Source organism: Scyliorhinus torazame, chromosome 2 (genome assembly GCF_047496885.1).
Source record: "Scyliorhinus torazame isolate Kashiwa2021f chromosome 2, sScyTor2.1, whole genome shotgun sequence".
NCBI classification, from domain to species: Eukaryota; Metazoa; Chordata; class Chondrichthyes; order Carcharhiniformes; family Scyliorhinidae; genus Scyliorhinus; species Scyliorhinus torazame.
In genome coordinates this window covers 167,837,540-167,851,694 of record NC_092708.1, presented here as the reverse complement: position 1 = coordinate 167,851,694, position 14,155 = coordinate 167,837,540, and the positions used below count along the sequence as shown (strand labels likewise).

Genomic DNA, 14,155 nt, shown 5'->3' with positions numbered 1-14,155 from the left:
ATGATCTAATGGGAATTCAAAGAGAGTTTCGGGGAGGATGATGATGACAAAGGTAACGAAGAGACAGAAGTAACTTGTCAAATTCCATTTTTTTAAAAGTTAAATAGTTTAGCTGATGGGGTGCAGTCTATCTGTTGTATATGGAGGCAAAGACCCCACGAGAGGTCCGGCTGACTGGGTACAACTCACTTTATTCCACACTGGTCACAATAATCTCCCCTCTCCCTGCAGGGTCTCCTTCCCCGAACAGCTTCCAAATCAGGGTTTTTGACTGTGGGGAACTCCTTTAATTAGGAGGAAGCTACACCCCCTAGTCACCTGGGTAGCGTGGCGAACCTCAGGCCTGTCACATGCCGGCAGTGCTTGAGCTCCTGCTGTTTCTGGTTGTAACCCTGCTTCTGGACCTGGTGTGTTATTCTGTGTGTTGGCTGCCTTTTTAGAACTTTGAAGCCTTTGTTTTATTGTTTGAGGATTGTATGGTTATTATTGTCTTTCTGTTGTGTATTTTTTTTGTACCTAGCGGCTGGGAGCTCGCCAGTTGCAGACCCTCCTGGATAAAAGCAAATTACTGCGGACAAAGAGTCATTGGACTCGAAACGTTAGCTCTTTTCTCTCCCTACAGATGCTGCCAGACCTGCTGAGATTTTCCAGCATTTTCTTTTTGCAGACCCTCCTGCTTCTGTGCACTGCGGGTTGAGGGGTCCCTCCCAGTGCAAGTGACGGGGTGGGGTGTTCACTCTCTCACACCATGCCCTGCACTGGTGTATCCATTTCCGGTGCTCTTTGCCGCTTGTTTGGGCACATTTCCGCAAATGTGGGGCTACTTTTGGGGCTGGGGGTGGTGGTGGGGGTTTGTGCTGACCGGAGAGCCGGTGGTTTTGTTTTTGGTGTGTTGTAAATGCTTTTAGCATATTAATGGTTTTCGAGACTGTTTTTAGCATGTTGCTTACGCTTTTGTATTCATAAATTTAAAATATCTGTAGGAGGCGAAGCGGATACTATACAAGCTATGTCCCTGTAGGGGGGCATACCACCCCCCCTCTCCTCCCCCCCCCCCCCCCCCCCCCCCCGCAAGTAGGGAGAAATATTCATATCCTCAGGTGGAGGGTCCCGTGGCTACTTGGGTTTTGGGTGGAGTTCCAGGGCGGTACAGCCGGCCCGGGAGGTGTGTAGCGTACCGGGACTGCCGCTTCTGCGAGGATTGTCATAGCTGGCCTGGCTCAGCCAGTAAAGCTGCTGGCACAATTAGAACATAGAACAGTGCAGCACAGAACAGGTCCTTTGGCCCTCGATGTTGTGCCGAGCATTGTCCGAAACCAAGATCAGGCTATCCCACTCTGTCATTCTGGTGTGCTCCATGTGCCTATCCAATAACCGCTTGAAAGTTCCTAAAGTGTCCGACTCCACTATCACAGCAGGCAATCCATTCCACACCCTAACCACTCTCTGAGTAAAGAACCTACCTCGGACATCCCTCCTATATCTCCCACCCCGAACCTTATAGTTATACCCCCTTGTAACAGCTACATCCACCCGAGGAAATAGTCTCTGAACGTCCACTCTATCTATCCCCCTCATTATCTTATAAACCTCTATTAAGTGGCCTCTCATCCTCCTCCGCTCCAAAGAGGAAAGCCCTAGCTCCCTCAACCTTTCCTCATAAGACCTATCCTGCAAACCAGGCAGCATCTTGGTAAATCTCCTTTGCACCCTTTCCAATGCTTCCACATCCTTCCTATAACCAGAACTGCACACAATACTCCAAATGTCTAACACTTGGCCCGGTTCATTACCCAGTACCAAATCCAATGTGCCCCCCTGTCAGCCTATATTGTGTCAGGAAACCCTCCTGCACACACTGTACAAAAACTGCCCCATCCGAACTTTTCGACCTATAGAGGTTCCAATCAATATTTGGAAAGTTAAAGTCACCCATGACAACTACCCTGAGACCTCCACACCTATCCATAATCTGTTTTGCAATTTCTTCCTCCCCATCTCAATTATTATTTGGGGGCCTATAAAAAACTCCTAACAATGTGACCGCTCCTTTCCTATTTCTAACGTCGGCCCATATTACCTCAGTAGGCAGATCCCCTTCAAACTGCCTTTCTGCAGCCGTTAAACTATCCTTGATTAACAATGCTACTCCTCCACCTCTTTTAACACCTTCCCTACTCTTACTGAAACATCTATACCCCGGAACTTCCAACAACCATTCCTGTCCCTGTTCTAACCATGTCTCCGTAATGGCCACAGCATCGTAGTCCAAAGTAGCAGACGTGCTGGCGTATCATCGGCGGGCAGTCCAATACCCATATCTGAATCTGTCTTGATGTCTATGCCGTCGTTAGCCGGGTCCATTGGTCCCCTGGCATCTTGATGTTTCACAGGAGGCCGGAGACTGGATGCCGGAACTGTGAAAGCAGCAGGGCGGTGGTCTCTCTCTCTCTCAGGTGCTGCCTGTCCTTTTCCGGTGGATGTGCAGCTTGAGGGTGCCTCTTCACCGACGTGGGGCTGTTGCTGGAGCCGGCGGGGGGGGGGGAGGGGTGTGTGTGCGCTGGCCTGAGTGCTGGCGGCTTTGCCTTGTACTTAATTGTTTGTTGGGTATCTTGTGATTGCTCTGTATTCTGTCTTTTTTTTTGTAAAGTGAGTTCTCTCTCACTCTCCTTTCTGGTGGTTTGTGCTGCTCATTTGGGCGACTTTCCACCGATGTGGGGCTACCGTTGGGGCCGGGGTGGTGGGCGGGGGTGTGGTGGAGGTGGTGGTGGTGGGGGGGTGCTAGCTTGTGAGCTGGTGGTTTAGGGCCTTTCCCGCCTGCATGCTCCTAATTCCTTTCACCACTTCTTCTACCTCGATCTGTGCTCCCAGTCCCACCCTTTCCTGCTCTTCCACCTTGGGAAATTCCAGCCGATCCAAGAAGCCCATCATTCTCTCCCTCCCATCCGGGGGTTGAGCTTCATATAATTTTTTATAAAATGTCTTGAACACTCCATTCACTCTCTCCGCTCCCCGCTCCATCTCTCCTTCCTCATCCCTCACTCCCCCTATTTCCCTCGCTGCTCCCCTTTTCCTCAATTGGTGTGCCAGCAACCTGCTCGCCTTCTCCCCATATTCGTACTGTACACCCTGTGCCTTCCTCCATTGTGCCTCTGCAGTGCCCGTAGTCAGAAAGTCAAATTCTACATGTAGCCTTTGCCTTTCCCTGTACAGTCCCTCCTCCGGTGCTTCCGCATATTGTCTGTCAACCCTCAAAAGTTCTTGCAGCAACCGCTCCCGTTCCTTACTCTCCTGCTTCCCTTTATGTGCCCTTATTGATATCAGCTCCCCTCTAACCACCACCTTCAACGCCTCCCAGACCACTCCCACCTGGACCTCCCCATTATAATTGAGTTCCAAGTACTTTTCAATGCACCCCCTCACCCTTAGACACACCCCCTCATCTGCCATTAGTCCCATGTCCATTCTCCAGGGTGGGCGCCCTCCTGTTTCCTCCCCTATCTCCAAGTCTACCCAGTGTGGAGCGTGATCCGAAATGGCTATAGCCGTATACTCCGTTCCCTTCACCTTCGGGATCAACGCCCTTCCCAGCACAAAAAAGTCTATTCGCGAGTAGACTTTATGGACATAGGAGAAAAACGAGAACTCCTTACTCCTAGGTCTGCTAAATCTCCACGGGTCTACACCTCCCATCTGCTCCATAAAATCTTTAAGTACTTTGGCTGCTGCCGGCCTCCTTCCAGTCCTGGACTTCGACCTATCCAGCCCTGGTTCCAACACCGTATTAAAATCTCCCTCCATTATCAGCTTTCCCATCTCTAGGTCCGGAATGCGTCCTAGCATCCGCCTCATAAAATTGGCATCATCCCAGTTCGGGGCATATACGTTTACCAAAACCACCGTCTCCCCCTGTAGTTTGCCACTCACCATCACGTATCTGCCCCCGTTATCCGCCACTATAGTCTTTGCCTCGAACATTACCCGCTTCCCCACTAATATAGCCCCCCCCCTATTTTTCGCATCTAGCCCCGAATGGAACACTTGCCCCACCCATCCTTTGCGTAGCCTAACCTGGTCTATCAGTTTCAGGTGCGTTTCCTGTAACATAACCACATCTGCCTTAAGTTTCTTAAGGTGTGCGAGTACCCGTGCCCTCTTTATCGGCCCGTTCAGCCCTCTCACGTTCCACGTGATCAGCCGGGTTGGGGGGCTTCCTACCCCCCCCCATGTCGATTAGCCATCACCTTTTTCCAGCTCCTCACCCGGTTCCCACGCAGCTGTATCTCCCCCAGGCGGTGCCCCCCCGCCCACCCCCTCCCATACCAGCTCCCCCCTCTCCCCAGCAGCAGCAACCCAGTAATTCCCCCCTCCCACCCCCCCCCCGCTAGATCCCCCGCTAGCGTAATTACTCCCCCCATGTTGCTCCCAGAAGTCAGCAAACTCTGGCCGACCTCGGCTTCCCCCCATGACCTCGGCTCGCACCGTGTGACGCCCCCTCCTTCCTGCTTCTCTATTCCCGCCATGATTATCATAGCGCGGGAACCAAGCCCGCGCTTCTCCCTTGGCCCCACCCCCAATGGCCAACGCCCCATCTCCTCCACCTCCCCTCCTCCCCCCATCACCACCTGTGGAAGAGAGAAAAGTTACCACATCGCAGGATTAGTACATAAAACTCCTCTTTCCCCCCTTTTTAACCCCCCTCTTTGCCCCCCACATTCGCCCCACCACTTTGTTCAAACGTTCTTTTTAATAACCCGCTCATTCCAGTTTTTCTTCCACAATAAAAGTCCACGCTTCATCTGCCGTCTCAAAGTAGTGGTGCCTCCCTCGATATGTGACCCACAGTCTTGCCGGTTGCAGCATTCCAAATTTTATCTTCTTTTTATGAAGCACCGCCTTGGCCCGATTAAAGCTCGCCCTCCTTCTCGCCACCTCCGCACTCCAGTCTTGATAAACGCGGATCACCGCGTTCTCCCATTTACTGCTCCGAGTTTTCTTTGCCCATCTAAGGACCATTTCTCTATCCTTAAAACGGAGGAATCTCACCACTATGGCTCTGGGAATTTCTCCTGCTCTCGGCCCTCGCGCCATCACTCGGTATGCTCCCTCCACCTCCAACGGACCCGCCGGGGCCTCCGCTCCCATTAACGAGTGCAGCATCGTGCTCACATATGCCCCAACGTCCGCTCCCTCCACACCTTCAGGAAGACCAAGAATCCTCAGGTTGTTCCTCCTTGCGTTGTTCTCCAGTGCCTCCAACCTTTCCACACATCGTTTCTGATGTGCCTCATGCGTCTCCGTCTTCACCACCAGGCCCTGTATGTCGTCCTCATTCTCGGCTGCCTTTGCCTTCACGACCCGAAGCTCCCGCTCCTGGGTCTTTTGTTCCTCCTTTAGCCCTTCGATCGCCTGTAGTATCGGGGCCAACAGCTCTTTCTTCATTTCCTTTTTGAGCTCTTCCACACAGCATTTCAAGAACTCTTGTTGTTCAGGGCCCCATGTTAAACTGCCACCTTCCGACGCCATCTTGGTTTTTGCTTGCCTTCCTTGCCGCTGTTCTAAAGGATCCACTGCAATCCGGCCACTTTCTCCTCCTTTTTTCATCCGTATCCAGGGGGGATTCCCTTCTGGTTTACCGCACAGTGTTTTTAGCCGTCAAAATTGCCGTTGGGGCTCCTATCAAGAGCCCAAAAGTCCGTTTCACCGGGAGCTGCCGAAACGTGCGACTCAGCTGGTCATCGCCGCACCCGGAAGTCCTCGTCTGCAAACTTACTAATCAGACCAGTTACATTTTCCTCCAAATCATTTATATATACTACAAAGAGCAAAGGTCTCAGCACTGATCCCTGTGGAACACCACTGGTCACAGCCCTCCAATGAGAAAAGCATCCTTCCATTGCTACTCTCTGCCTTCTATGGCCTAGCCAGTTCTGTATCCACCTTGCCAGCTCACCCCTGATCCCGTGTGACTTCACCTTTTGTACTAGTCTACCATGAGGGACCTTGTCAAAGGCCTTACTGAAGTCCATATAGACAACATCCACTGCCCTACCTGCATCAATCATCTTAGTGACCTCCTCGAAAAACTCTATCAAGTTAGTGAGACACGACCTCCCCTTCACAAAACCGTGCTGCCTCTCACTAATACGTCCATTTGCTTCCAAATGGGAGTAGATCCTGTCTCGAAGAATTCTCTCCAGTAATTTCCCTACCACTGAAGTAAGGCTCACCGGCCTGTAGTTCCCGGGATTATCCTTGCTACCCTTCTTAAACAGAGGAACAACATTGGCTATTCTCCAGTCCTCCGGGACATCCCCTGAAGACAGCGAGGATCCAAAGATTTCTGTCAAGGCCCCAGCAATTTCCTCTCCAGCCTCCTTCAGTATTCTGGGGTAGATCCCATCAGACCCTGGGGACTTATCTACCTTAATATTTTTTAAGACACCCAACACCTCGTCTTTTTGGATCACAATGTGACCCAGGCTATCTACACCCCCTTCTCCAGACTCAACATCTACCAATTCCTTCTCTTTGGTGAATAATGATGCAAAGTATTCATTTAGTACCTCGCCCATTTCCTCTGGCTCCACACATAGATTCCCTTGCCTATCCTTCAGTGGGCCAACCCTTTCCCTGGCTACCCTCTTGCTTTTTATGTACGTGTAAAAAGCCTTGGGATTTTCCTTAACCCTATTTGCCAATGACTTTTCGTGACCCCTTCTAGCCCTCCTGACTCCTTGCTTAAGTTCCTTCCTACTTTCCTTATATTCCACGCAGGCTTCGTCTGTTCCCAGCCTTTTAGCCCTGACAAATGCCTCCTTTTTCTTTTTGACGAGGCCTACAATATCACTCGTCATCCAAGGTTCCCGAAAATTGCCGTATTCATCCTTCTTCCTCACAGGAACATGCCGGTCCTGTATTCCTTTCATCTGCCACTTGAAAGCCTCCCACATGTCAGATGTTGATTTGCCCTCAAACATCCGCCCCCAATCTATGTTCTTCAGTTCCCGCCTAATATTGTTATAATTAGCCTTCCCCCAATTTAGCACATTCATCCTAGGACCACTCTTATCCTTGTCCACCAGTACTTTAAAACTTACTGAATTGTGGTCACTGTTACCGAAATGCTCCCCTACTGAAACATCTACCACCTGGCCGGGCACATTCCCCAATACCAGGTCCAGTACCGCCCCTTCCCTAGTTGGACTGTCTACATATTGTTTTAAGAAGCCCTCCTGGATGCTCCTTATAAACTCCGCCCCGTCTAAGCCCCTGGCACTAAGTGAGTCCCAGTCAATATTGGGGAAGTTGAAGTCTCCCATCACCACAACCATGTTGTTTTTACTCTTTTCCAAAATCTGTCTACCTACCTGCTCCTCTATCTCCCGCTGGCTGTTGGGAGGCCTGTAGTATACCCCCAACATTGTGACTGCACCCTTCTTATTTCTGATCTATACCCATATAGCCTCACTGCCCTCTGAGGTGTCCTCTCGCAGTACAGCTGTGATATTCTCCCGAACCAGTAGCGCAACTCCGCCTCCCCTTTTACATCCCCCTCTATCCCGCCTGAAACATCTAAATCCTGGAACGTTTAGCTGCCAATCCTGCCCTTCCCTCAACCAGGTCTCTGTAATGGCAACAACATCATAGTTCCAAGTACTAATCCAAGCTCTAAGTTCATCTGCCTTACCCGTAATACTTCTTGCATTAAAACATATGCACTTCAGTCCACCAGACCCGCTGTGTTCAGCAACTTTTCCCTGTCTGCTCTGCCTCAGAGCCACACTGTCCCTATTCCCTAGTTCTCCCTCAATGCTCTCACCTTCTGACCTATTGCTCCCGTGCCCACCCCCCTGCCATACTAGTTTAAACCCTCCCGTGTGACACTAGCAACCCTCGCGGCCAGGATATTTATGCCTCTCCGGTTTAGATGCAACCCGTCCTGAATGAATCAGCAGGTACAATGGATCAATTAGTAAAAGTCCTTCTGTAAGGAAATAAACTCATTTTAGCTTAATATGTTCTCTTGTTCATCACTGTTACAGTGGAATTTTGTTTGAAACTTGATTATCCAGACATGGTAAGGTGAAGTACTAGTGTCTGTTCTTCTTGTTGCTTAATGACTCAATTTCACAGTTATCATAGAATATCATAGAATTTACAATGTAGAAAGAGGCCATTCAGCCCATCGAGTCTGCCCCGGTTCTTGGAAAGAGCACCCTACTTAAGGCCACACCTCCACTCTATCCCCATAACCCTGTAATCCCATCTAACCTAAGGGCAATTTATCATGGCCAATCCACCTAACCTGCACATTTTTGGACTGTGGGAGGAAACCGGAGCACACGGAGGAAACCCACACAGTCACGGGGAGGATGTGCAGGCTCCGCACAGACAGTGACCCAAGCAGGAATCGAAACTGGGACCCTGGCACTGTGACGCTATTGTGCTAACCACTATGCTACTGTTCTGCCCGATGGTTTTACCTTTACCTTGTTTCCATTAAATACATCAGTTTTTTCAATATAAATTCTCTTTTTTTAAAATTTAGAGTATCCAATTATTCTTTTCCAATTAAGGGGCAATTTAGCGTGGCCAATCCACCTACCATGCACATCTTTGGGTTGTGGGGGTGAGACCCACACAGACACAGGGAGAATGTGGAAACTCCACATGGACAGTGATCCGGGACGGGATCGAACCCGGGTCCTCAGCGGCTTAGGCACAATATGAATTCTCAATACATCTGACTGAAAGAATAGAATCAGTATTGGTGTCAATCAACATTAAGATAAATCCAAACAGGGTGGCACAGTGGTTAGCACTGCTACATACGGCACTGAGGACCCGGGTTCGGTCCCGACTCCGGGTCACTGTCTGTGTGTAGTTTGCACATTCTCCCCATGTCTGTGTGGGTTTCACCCCCACAACCCAAAGATGTGCAGGTTAGGTGGTTTGGACACGCTAAATTGTCCCTTCATTGGATAAAAAGTAATCGTGTACTTTAAATGTATTTAAAAAAAAGAATAAATCAAAACATTTCTGACTGGAAGTTCACATTCAGAAGACTCATCATTTTGGTTTATATTGTGTAGCTCAAGAGTAAGTGCACCACAGATCAGGAATGTGTTAAACCCCTGGCCTGCACTAAGTTAGCCGATTTCAGCTGGGCACCAGTTAGGTTTCTAAAATTCGCTTTAGTACCCCTGAGTATGGAAAGGAAAAACTAGCCAATGTCTATCTCCTGATTGCTCTCTAAACTATGTAATCTTGGATGCCTGGAAGAATTACTCATATAAAAGACCAATTGGACAATCATGACTTCCATAATTTAATAGGCTGTCAAGATTCATTGCCTCGGCTTGAACATAAAGAACGTCATTCAGGTGAGCCGCAAGTGAGCTGTTGGATCTTCTGGATCATATCCTAAAAGGAATATGTGGCTTCAGAAGTGGAAGAGGAAAACTGTTCATCAGAGTCCCTTTCATCTCGAGAGCAGTAGAGAATACCTACTTATCATGCCAACCGTTGCCTCATGGCGCCGAGGTCCCAGGTTCAATCCCAGCTCTGGGTCACTGTCCGAGTGTGGAGTTTGCACATTCTCCCGTGTTTGCATGGGTTTCGCCCCCACAACTCAAAGATGTGCAGGGTAGATGGATTTGCCACAATAAATTGCCTCTTAATTGGAAAAAATGAATTGGGTACTCTAAATTTATTTAAAAAGAAATATTTTTTTTAATTAAAAAAATAAATAAATAATAATGCCAACCGTACAGCTGTTGCAAAAACACTTTAGGCTTTCTAATAACCTACCTAAAACATAATAGCCTTTGCCTGATTTAACAGGTTTAAACACACCAAGAAAATTTTCAAAGTAATCAGGCATTCGAACGCTTGTCATGGGAGCACCAAGTTCCCTGAAGTAGTCTTGAATTTGTCCCTTCCCATCACAATACGGCACATCCAGCTTTCCATCAGTCAGCTTTTTTACATTCTCAAGTCCACTGAATACGACATGTTTCACGCCAGAGTGGTTGGAAACATCAGCTACTCTTTTACCCTCATGAAGAAAAAAAGCAAAACACTACTTGGTTAATTAGCCATGGATTAAAATCACTTGGAAAGCTCTTTCAATAGTCCAGGACAGTCTCAGGCTCCATCCCTGGTCAGTGCTGACTTTGCTGATCTCTGTTGCCTTGGTCTTGGTGGCTGGATCTGAGAATGAAAGGGGGAATATTTTTTCAAACAGTTCCCATGCCTGGTTATTTTCCAACTGTCAATCGAAAGAGCACATATGCGGGTATCAGGGGAAGTCAGGATCCAATGAGATGAAATTTCTTCCAAGCTCAAGTAACCTGATATCAGTGAGCCTGTGGTCTTTCACATGCTATTTGACTGAGGGAACTCACTATGTAGAATAGTATTGCAGCGCAACTGAGTACCTTCAAGAAAGGTCTGAGAGAAATAAGAAGAAAAAAATACTCATATAGTGAAGATTTAAAGCAATGCTGTTAAACTTAATCAATTGAAAATAATAAGCAAATCATACACCAAATATCTTTTTGATAATATGTGGCGTGCAAGAAAGGCCCAAGCGCAGTGCAGGCCATGTCCCACATGGGTAGTCATATTAGCCCAACGCAGAGGAGATGGCATGGAGACGACAAAGAAATGTCCTTCAGGACAAAGTGACGAACATACGATCACCAAGAACACTTAAAGCAGTCATTAGAAATGTCAGGCTGTCAGTAACATACAATCTCCTTCAGTACCATGTCATCTCGGGCAACGGCATTCTATACTTACAGTACTGTGCTCACAAAATATCCCTTCATTTTTCTTTCATAAAAATGTTATTTATTTGCGGAAACTACTTGAATATGTAATAAATTACTTTTACCATGTAGTGAGTTCCCAATTTCAAACACGCTATATTGTGAAAGAGCAGAACACATACCAAATATTTTGATATGAGAGTGAGACAGATAAGACCATAAGACATAGGAGCAGAATTAGGCCACTCGGCCCATCGGGTCTGCTCCGCCATTCAATCATGGCTGATATTTTTCTCATCCCCATTCTCATAGAATCATAGAATTTACAGTGCAGAAGGCAGCCATTCGGCCCATCGAGTCTGCATCTGCTCTTGGAAAGAGCACCTTACCCAAGCCCACACCTCCACCCTATCCCCATAACCCAGTAGCCCTGCCCAACACTAAGAGCAATTTAGCATGGCCAATCCACCTAACCTGCACATCTTTGGATTGTGGGATGAAACCGAAGCACCCGGGAGAACGTGCAGACTCTGCACAGAAGTGACGCAAGCCTGGAATCTAACCTGGGACCCTGAAGCTGTGAAGCAATTGTGGTAACCACTATGCGACCATGCTGCCCATTCTCCTGCCTTCCCCCCATAACCCCTGATCCCTTTATTAATCAAGGACCTATCTATCTCTGTCTTAAAGACACTCAGTGATTTGGCCTCCACAGCCTTCTGCGGCAGAGTTGCACAGATTCACCACCCTCTGGCTGAAGAAATTCCTTCTCATCTCTGTTTTGATGGATTGTCCCTTTAGTCTGAGATGGTGTCCTCTGGTCCTAATTTTTCCTACAAGTGGAAACATCCTCTCCACGTCCACTCTATCCAGACCTCGCGGTATCCTGTAAGTTTCTCCATGCCCAGTCTATCCAGGCCTCGCAGTATCCTGTAAGCATCCTTCTAAACTTCAACGAGTGCAGACCCAGAGTCCTCAACCGTTCGTCATAAGACAAGCTCTTCATTCCAGGAATCATTCTTGTGAAATTCCTCTGGACCCTTTCCAAGGCCAGCACATCTTTCCTGAGATACGGGGCCCAAAACTGCTCACAATACACAAAATGGGATCTGACCAGAGCCTTATACAGCCTCAGAAGTTCATCCCTGGTCTTGTATTCTGGCCCTCTAGACATGAATGCTAACATTGCATTTGTCTTCCTAACTGCCGATTGAACCTGCACGTTAACATTAAGAGAATCGTGAACAAAGAGTCCCAAGTCCCTTCGTGCTTCTGATTTCCTAAGCATCTCCCCATTTAGAAAATAGTCTATGCCTCCATTTCTCCTTCCAAAGTGCATAACCTCACACCTTTCAACATTGTATTCCATCTGCCACTTCTTTGCCCACTCTCCTAGCCTGTCCAAGTACGACTGCAGCCCCTTTGCTTCCTCAATACTATCTGTCCCTCTGCAGATCTTTGTATCATCTGCAAACTTAGCAACACTGCCTTCAGTTCCTTCTTCCAAATCATTAATGTATATTATGAAAGGTTATGGACCCAGCACAGACCCCAGAGGCACACCACTAGTCTGCCAGTCAGCCAATTCTCTATCCATGCCAGGATCTTACCCTTAACACCATGGGCTCTTAATTTATTTAACAGTCTCCTACGCGGCACCTTGTCAAAGGCTTACTGGAAATCTAAATAAATCACGTCCACTGGTTCTCCTTTGTCTAACTTCCTTGTTACCGCCTCAAACAATTCTAAAAGATTTGTCAGACATGACCTCACCTTGATGAAGCAGAGGCTATAGGTGCGATTCTCCGGCCTCGTTGTTCTCTCGATCGAGCAAAATGAGACTGATGAATAGCGGGAGAGGGCGAGAACCGCGGTGCCAAACAGTTTCCCATGCAACCGGCCCGCTCCTGTAGGCGAAATCAGGATCTCGCCATAGTGTGGCAAGAAACCAATTATCATCACTTAAGCCCTATTCTCATACAATTAACGGGAGCCACCCCATATCCAGCAGCCTCCCGTCATTCAGCGGCCTCCCCAGCAAGTGCTCGCGTGGGGGCGGAAGGTCTCGGCAGGGGGGGGGGGGTGTCGACTCGTGCTGCCTGGAGGCCAATCCTCCTGGTCACATTCACGGTGCTCACAGCCGCTGCCACCTCGTCCCAAGCAGCACTGGTTGCCCTGTGACTGACCCTCTGGGACACTCGGGGGAACAGGACATCCCTCCTCGCCTGCACTGTGTCTAGGACCTGGTCCAGATCTACATCCCCAAACCTTGGTGCCGTTCTCCTGGGCGCCATTGCTGCAAGCTGGCTGGGATTGGCTGTACAAGAGCTGGTCGAGCGCGGTGCCAGCGAATTGGCTGGCGAGCCTTCATTTGCATGAAGCCTCGTTAAGTGGACCAATTAATGTTGTACAGCTGGGCCTCGTTAAGTGGACCAATTAATGTTGTACAGCTGGGCCAAGCACCGGGAAGCTCGCGGCAGTTCCTGCTCGCTATCACACTTAGAAATCTTTCTGGAGAAACCCGCCCTATAATTCATCCCAAATATCTCAGCAGTTTTTGGCTTTAATTCCTTTGGGATTCCTATCTGTCCCTCCAACTCCTTCTTTTCAAACCTTTTCAAATTTTGACAAGCCTGCAATTACTCCTTCTACCCTCTGCCCTCTTGCCTCAGCAGTCATTTTCCTTACGCTCAATTGTAAAATGCCTCGGTGCGTTCTTTATATTAAAGCCAGCTTTTACAAATTAATTTGCAAGATGTGGGTGCTGCTGGCGAGGCGTTTCTTGTTCATTCTGGGTTTTTTTAAAATTTAGAGTACCCAATTAATTTTTTCCAATTCAGGGGCAATTTAGCGTGGCCAATCCACCTAGCCTGCACATCTTTGGGTTGTGGGGGCGAAACCCACGCAAACACGGGGAGAATGTGCAAACTCCACACGGACAGTGACCCAGAGCCGGGATTGAACCTGGGACCTCGGCGCCGTGAGGCCGCAGGGCTAACCCACTGCGCCACCGTGCTGCCCATTTTCTTGCTCATTCTGAATGTCCTTGAGAAACAGGTGGTGAGCTGCCTTCTTGAACCACTGTTGTCCCTGTGGTGTAGGCACACTGTGCTGTTAGGGAGGGAGTTCTATGATCTTGACCCAGCGACAGTAAAGGAACAACGACATATTTCTAATTCAGGATGGTGAGTGACTTGGAGAGGAACATCCAGATGGTGGTATTCCCATGTGTCCACTGCACTTGTCATGGTAGCGGTCGTGGGTTTGCAATGTGCTACTTAAGGAGCCTTAGTGAGTTCCTGCAGTTCATCTTGTGTGTTGGTAGTGGAAGGAGTGAATGTTTATGGAAGGGATGCCAATCAAGCGGGCTGTTTTATCTT

General features: G+C 48.6%; 1 protein-coding gene across 1 annotated transcript in view; it reads right to left on the bottom strand.

Annotated features, from left to right (window-relative positions):
* Window positions 1-9,382: 9,382 nt before the first annotated feature.
* LOC140406849 (nmrA-like family domain-containing protein 1) overlaps window positions 9,383-14,155 on the bottom strand; it is a 59,412-nt gene continuing 54,639 nt past the window's right edge. The window contains 2 exon segments of the mRNA XM_072494735.1: window positions 9,383-9,426; window positions 9,814-10,060. Coding sequence (XP_072350836.1) covers window positions 9,383-9,426; window positions 9,814-10,060 — 291 coding nt within the window.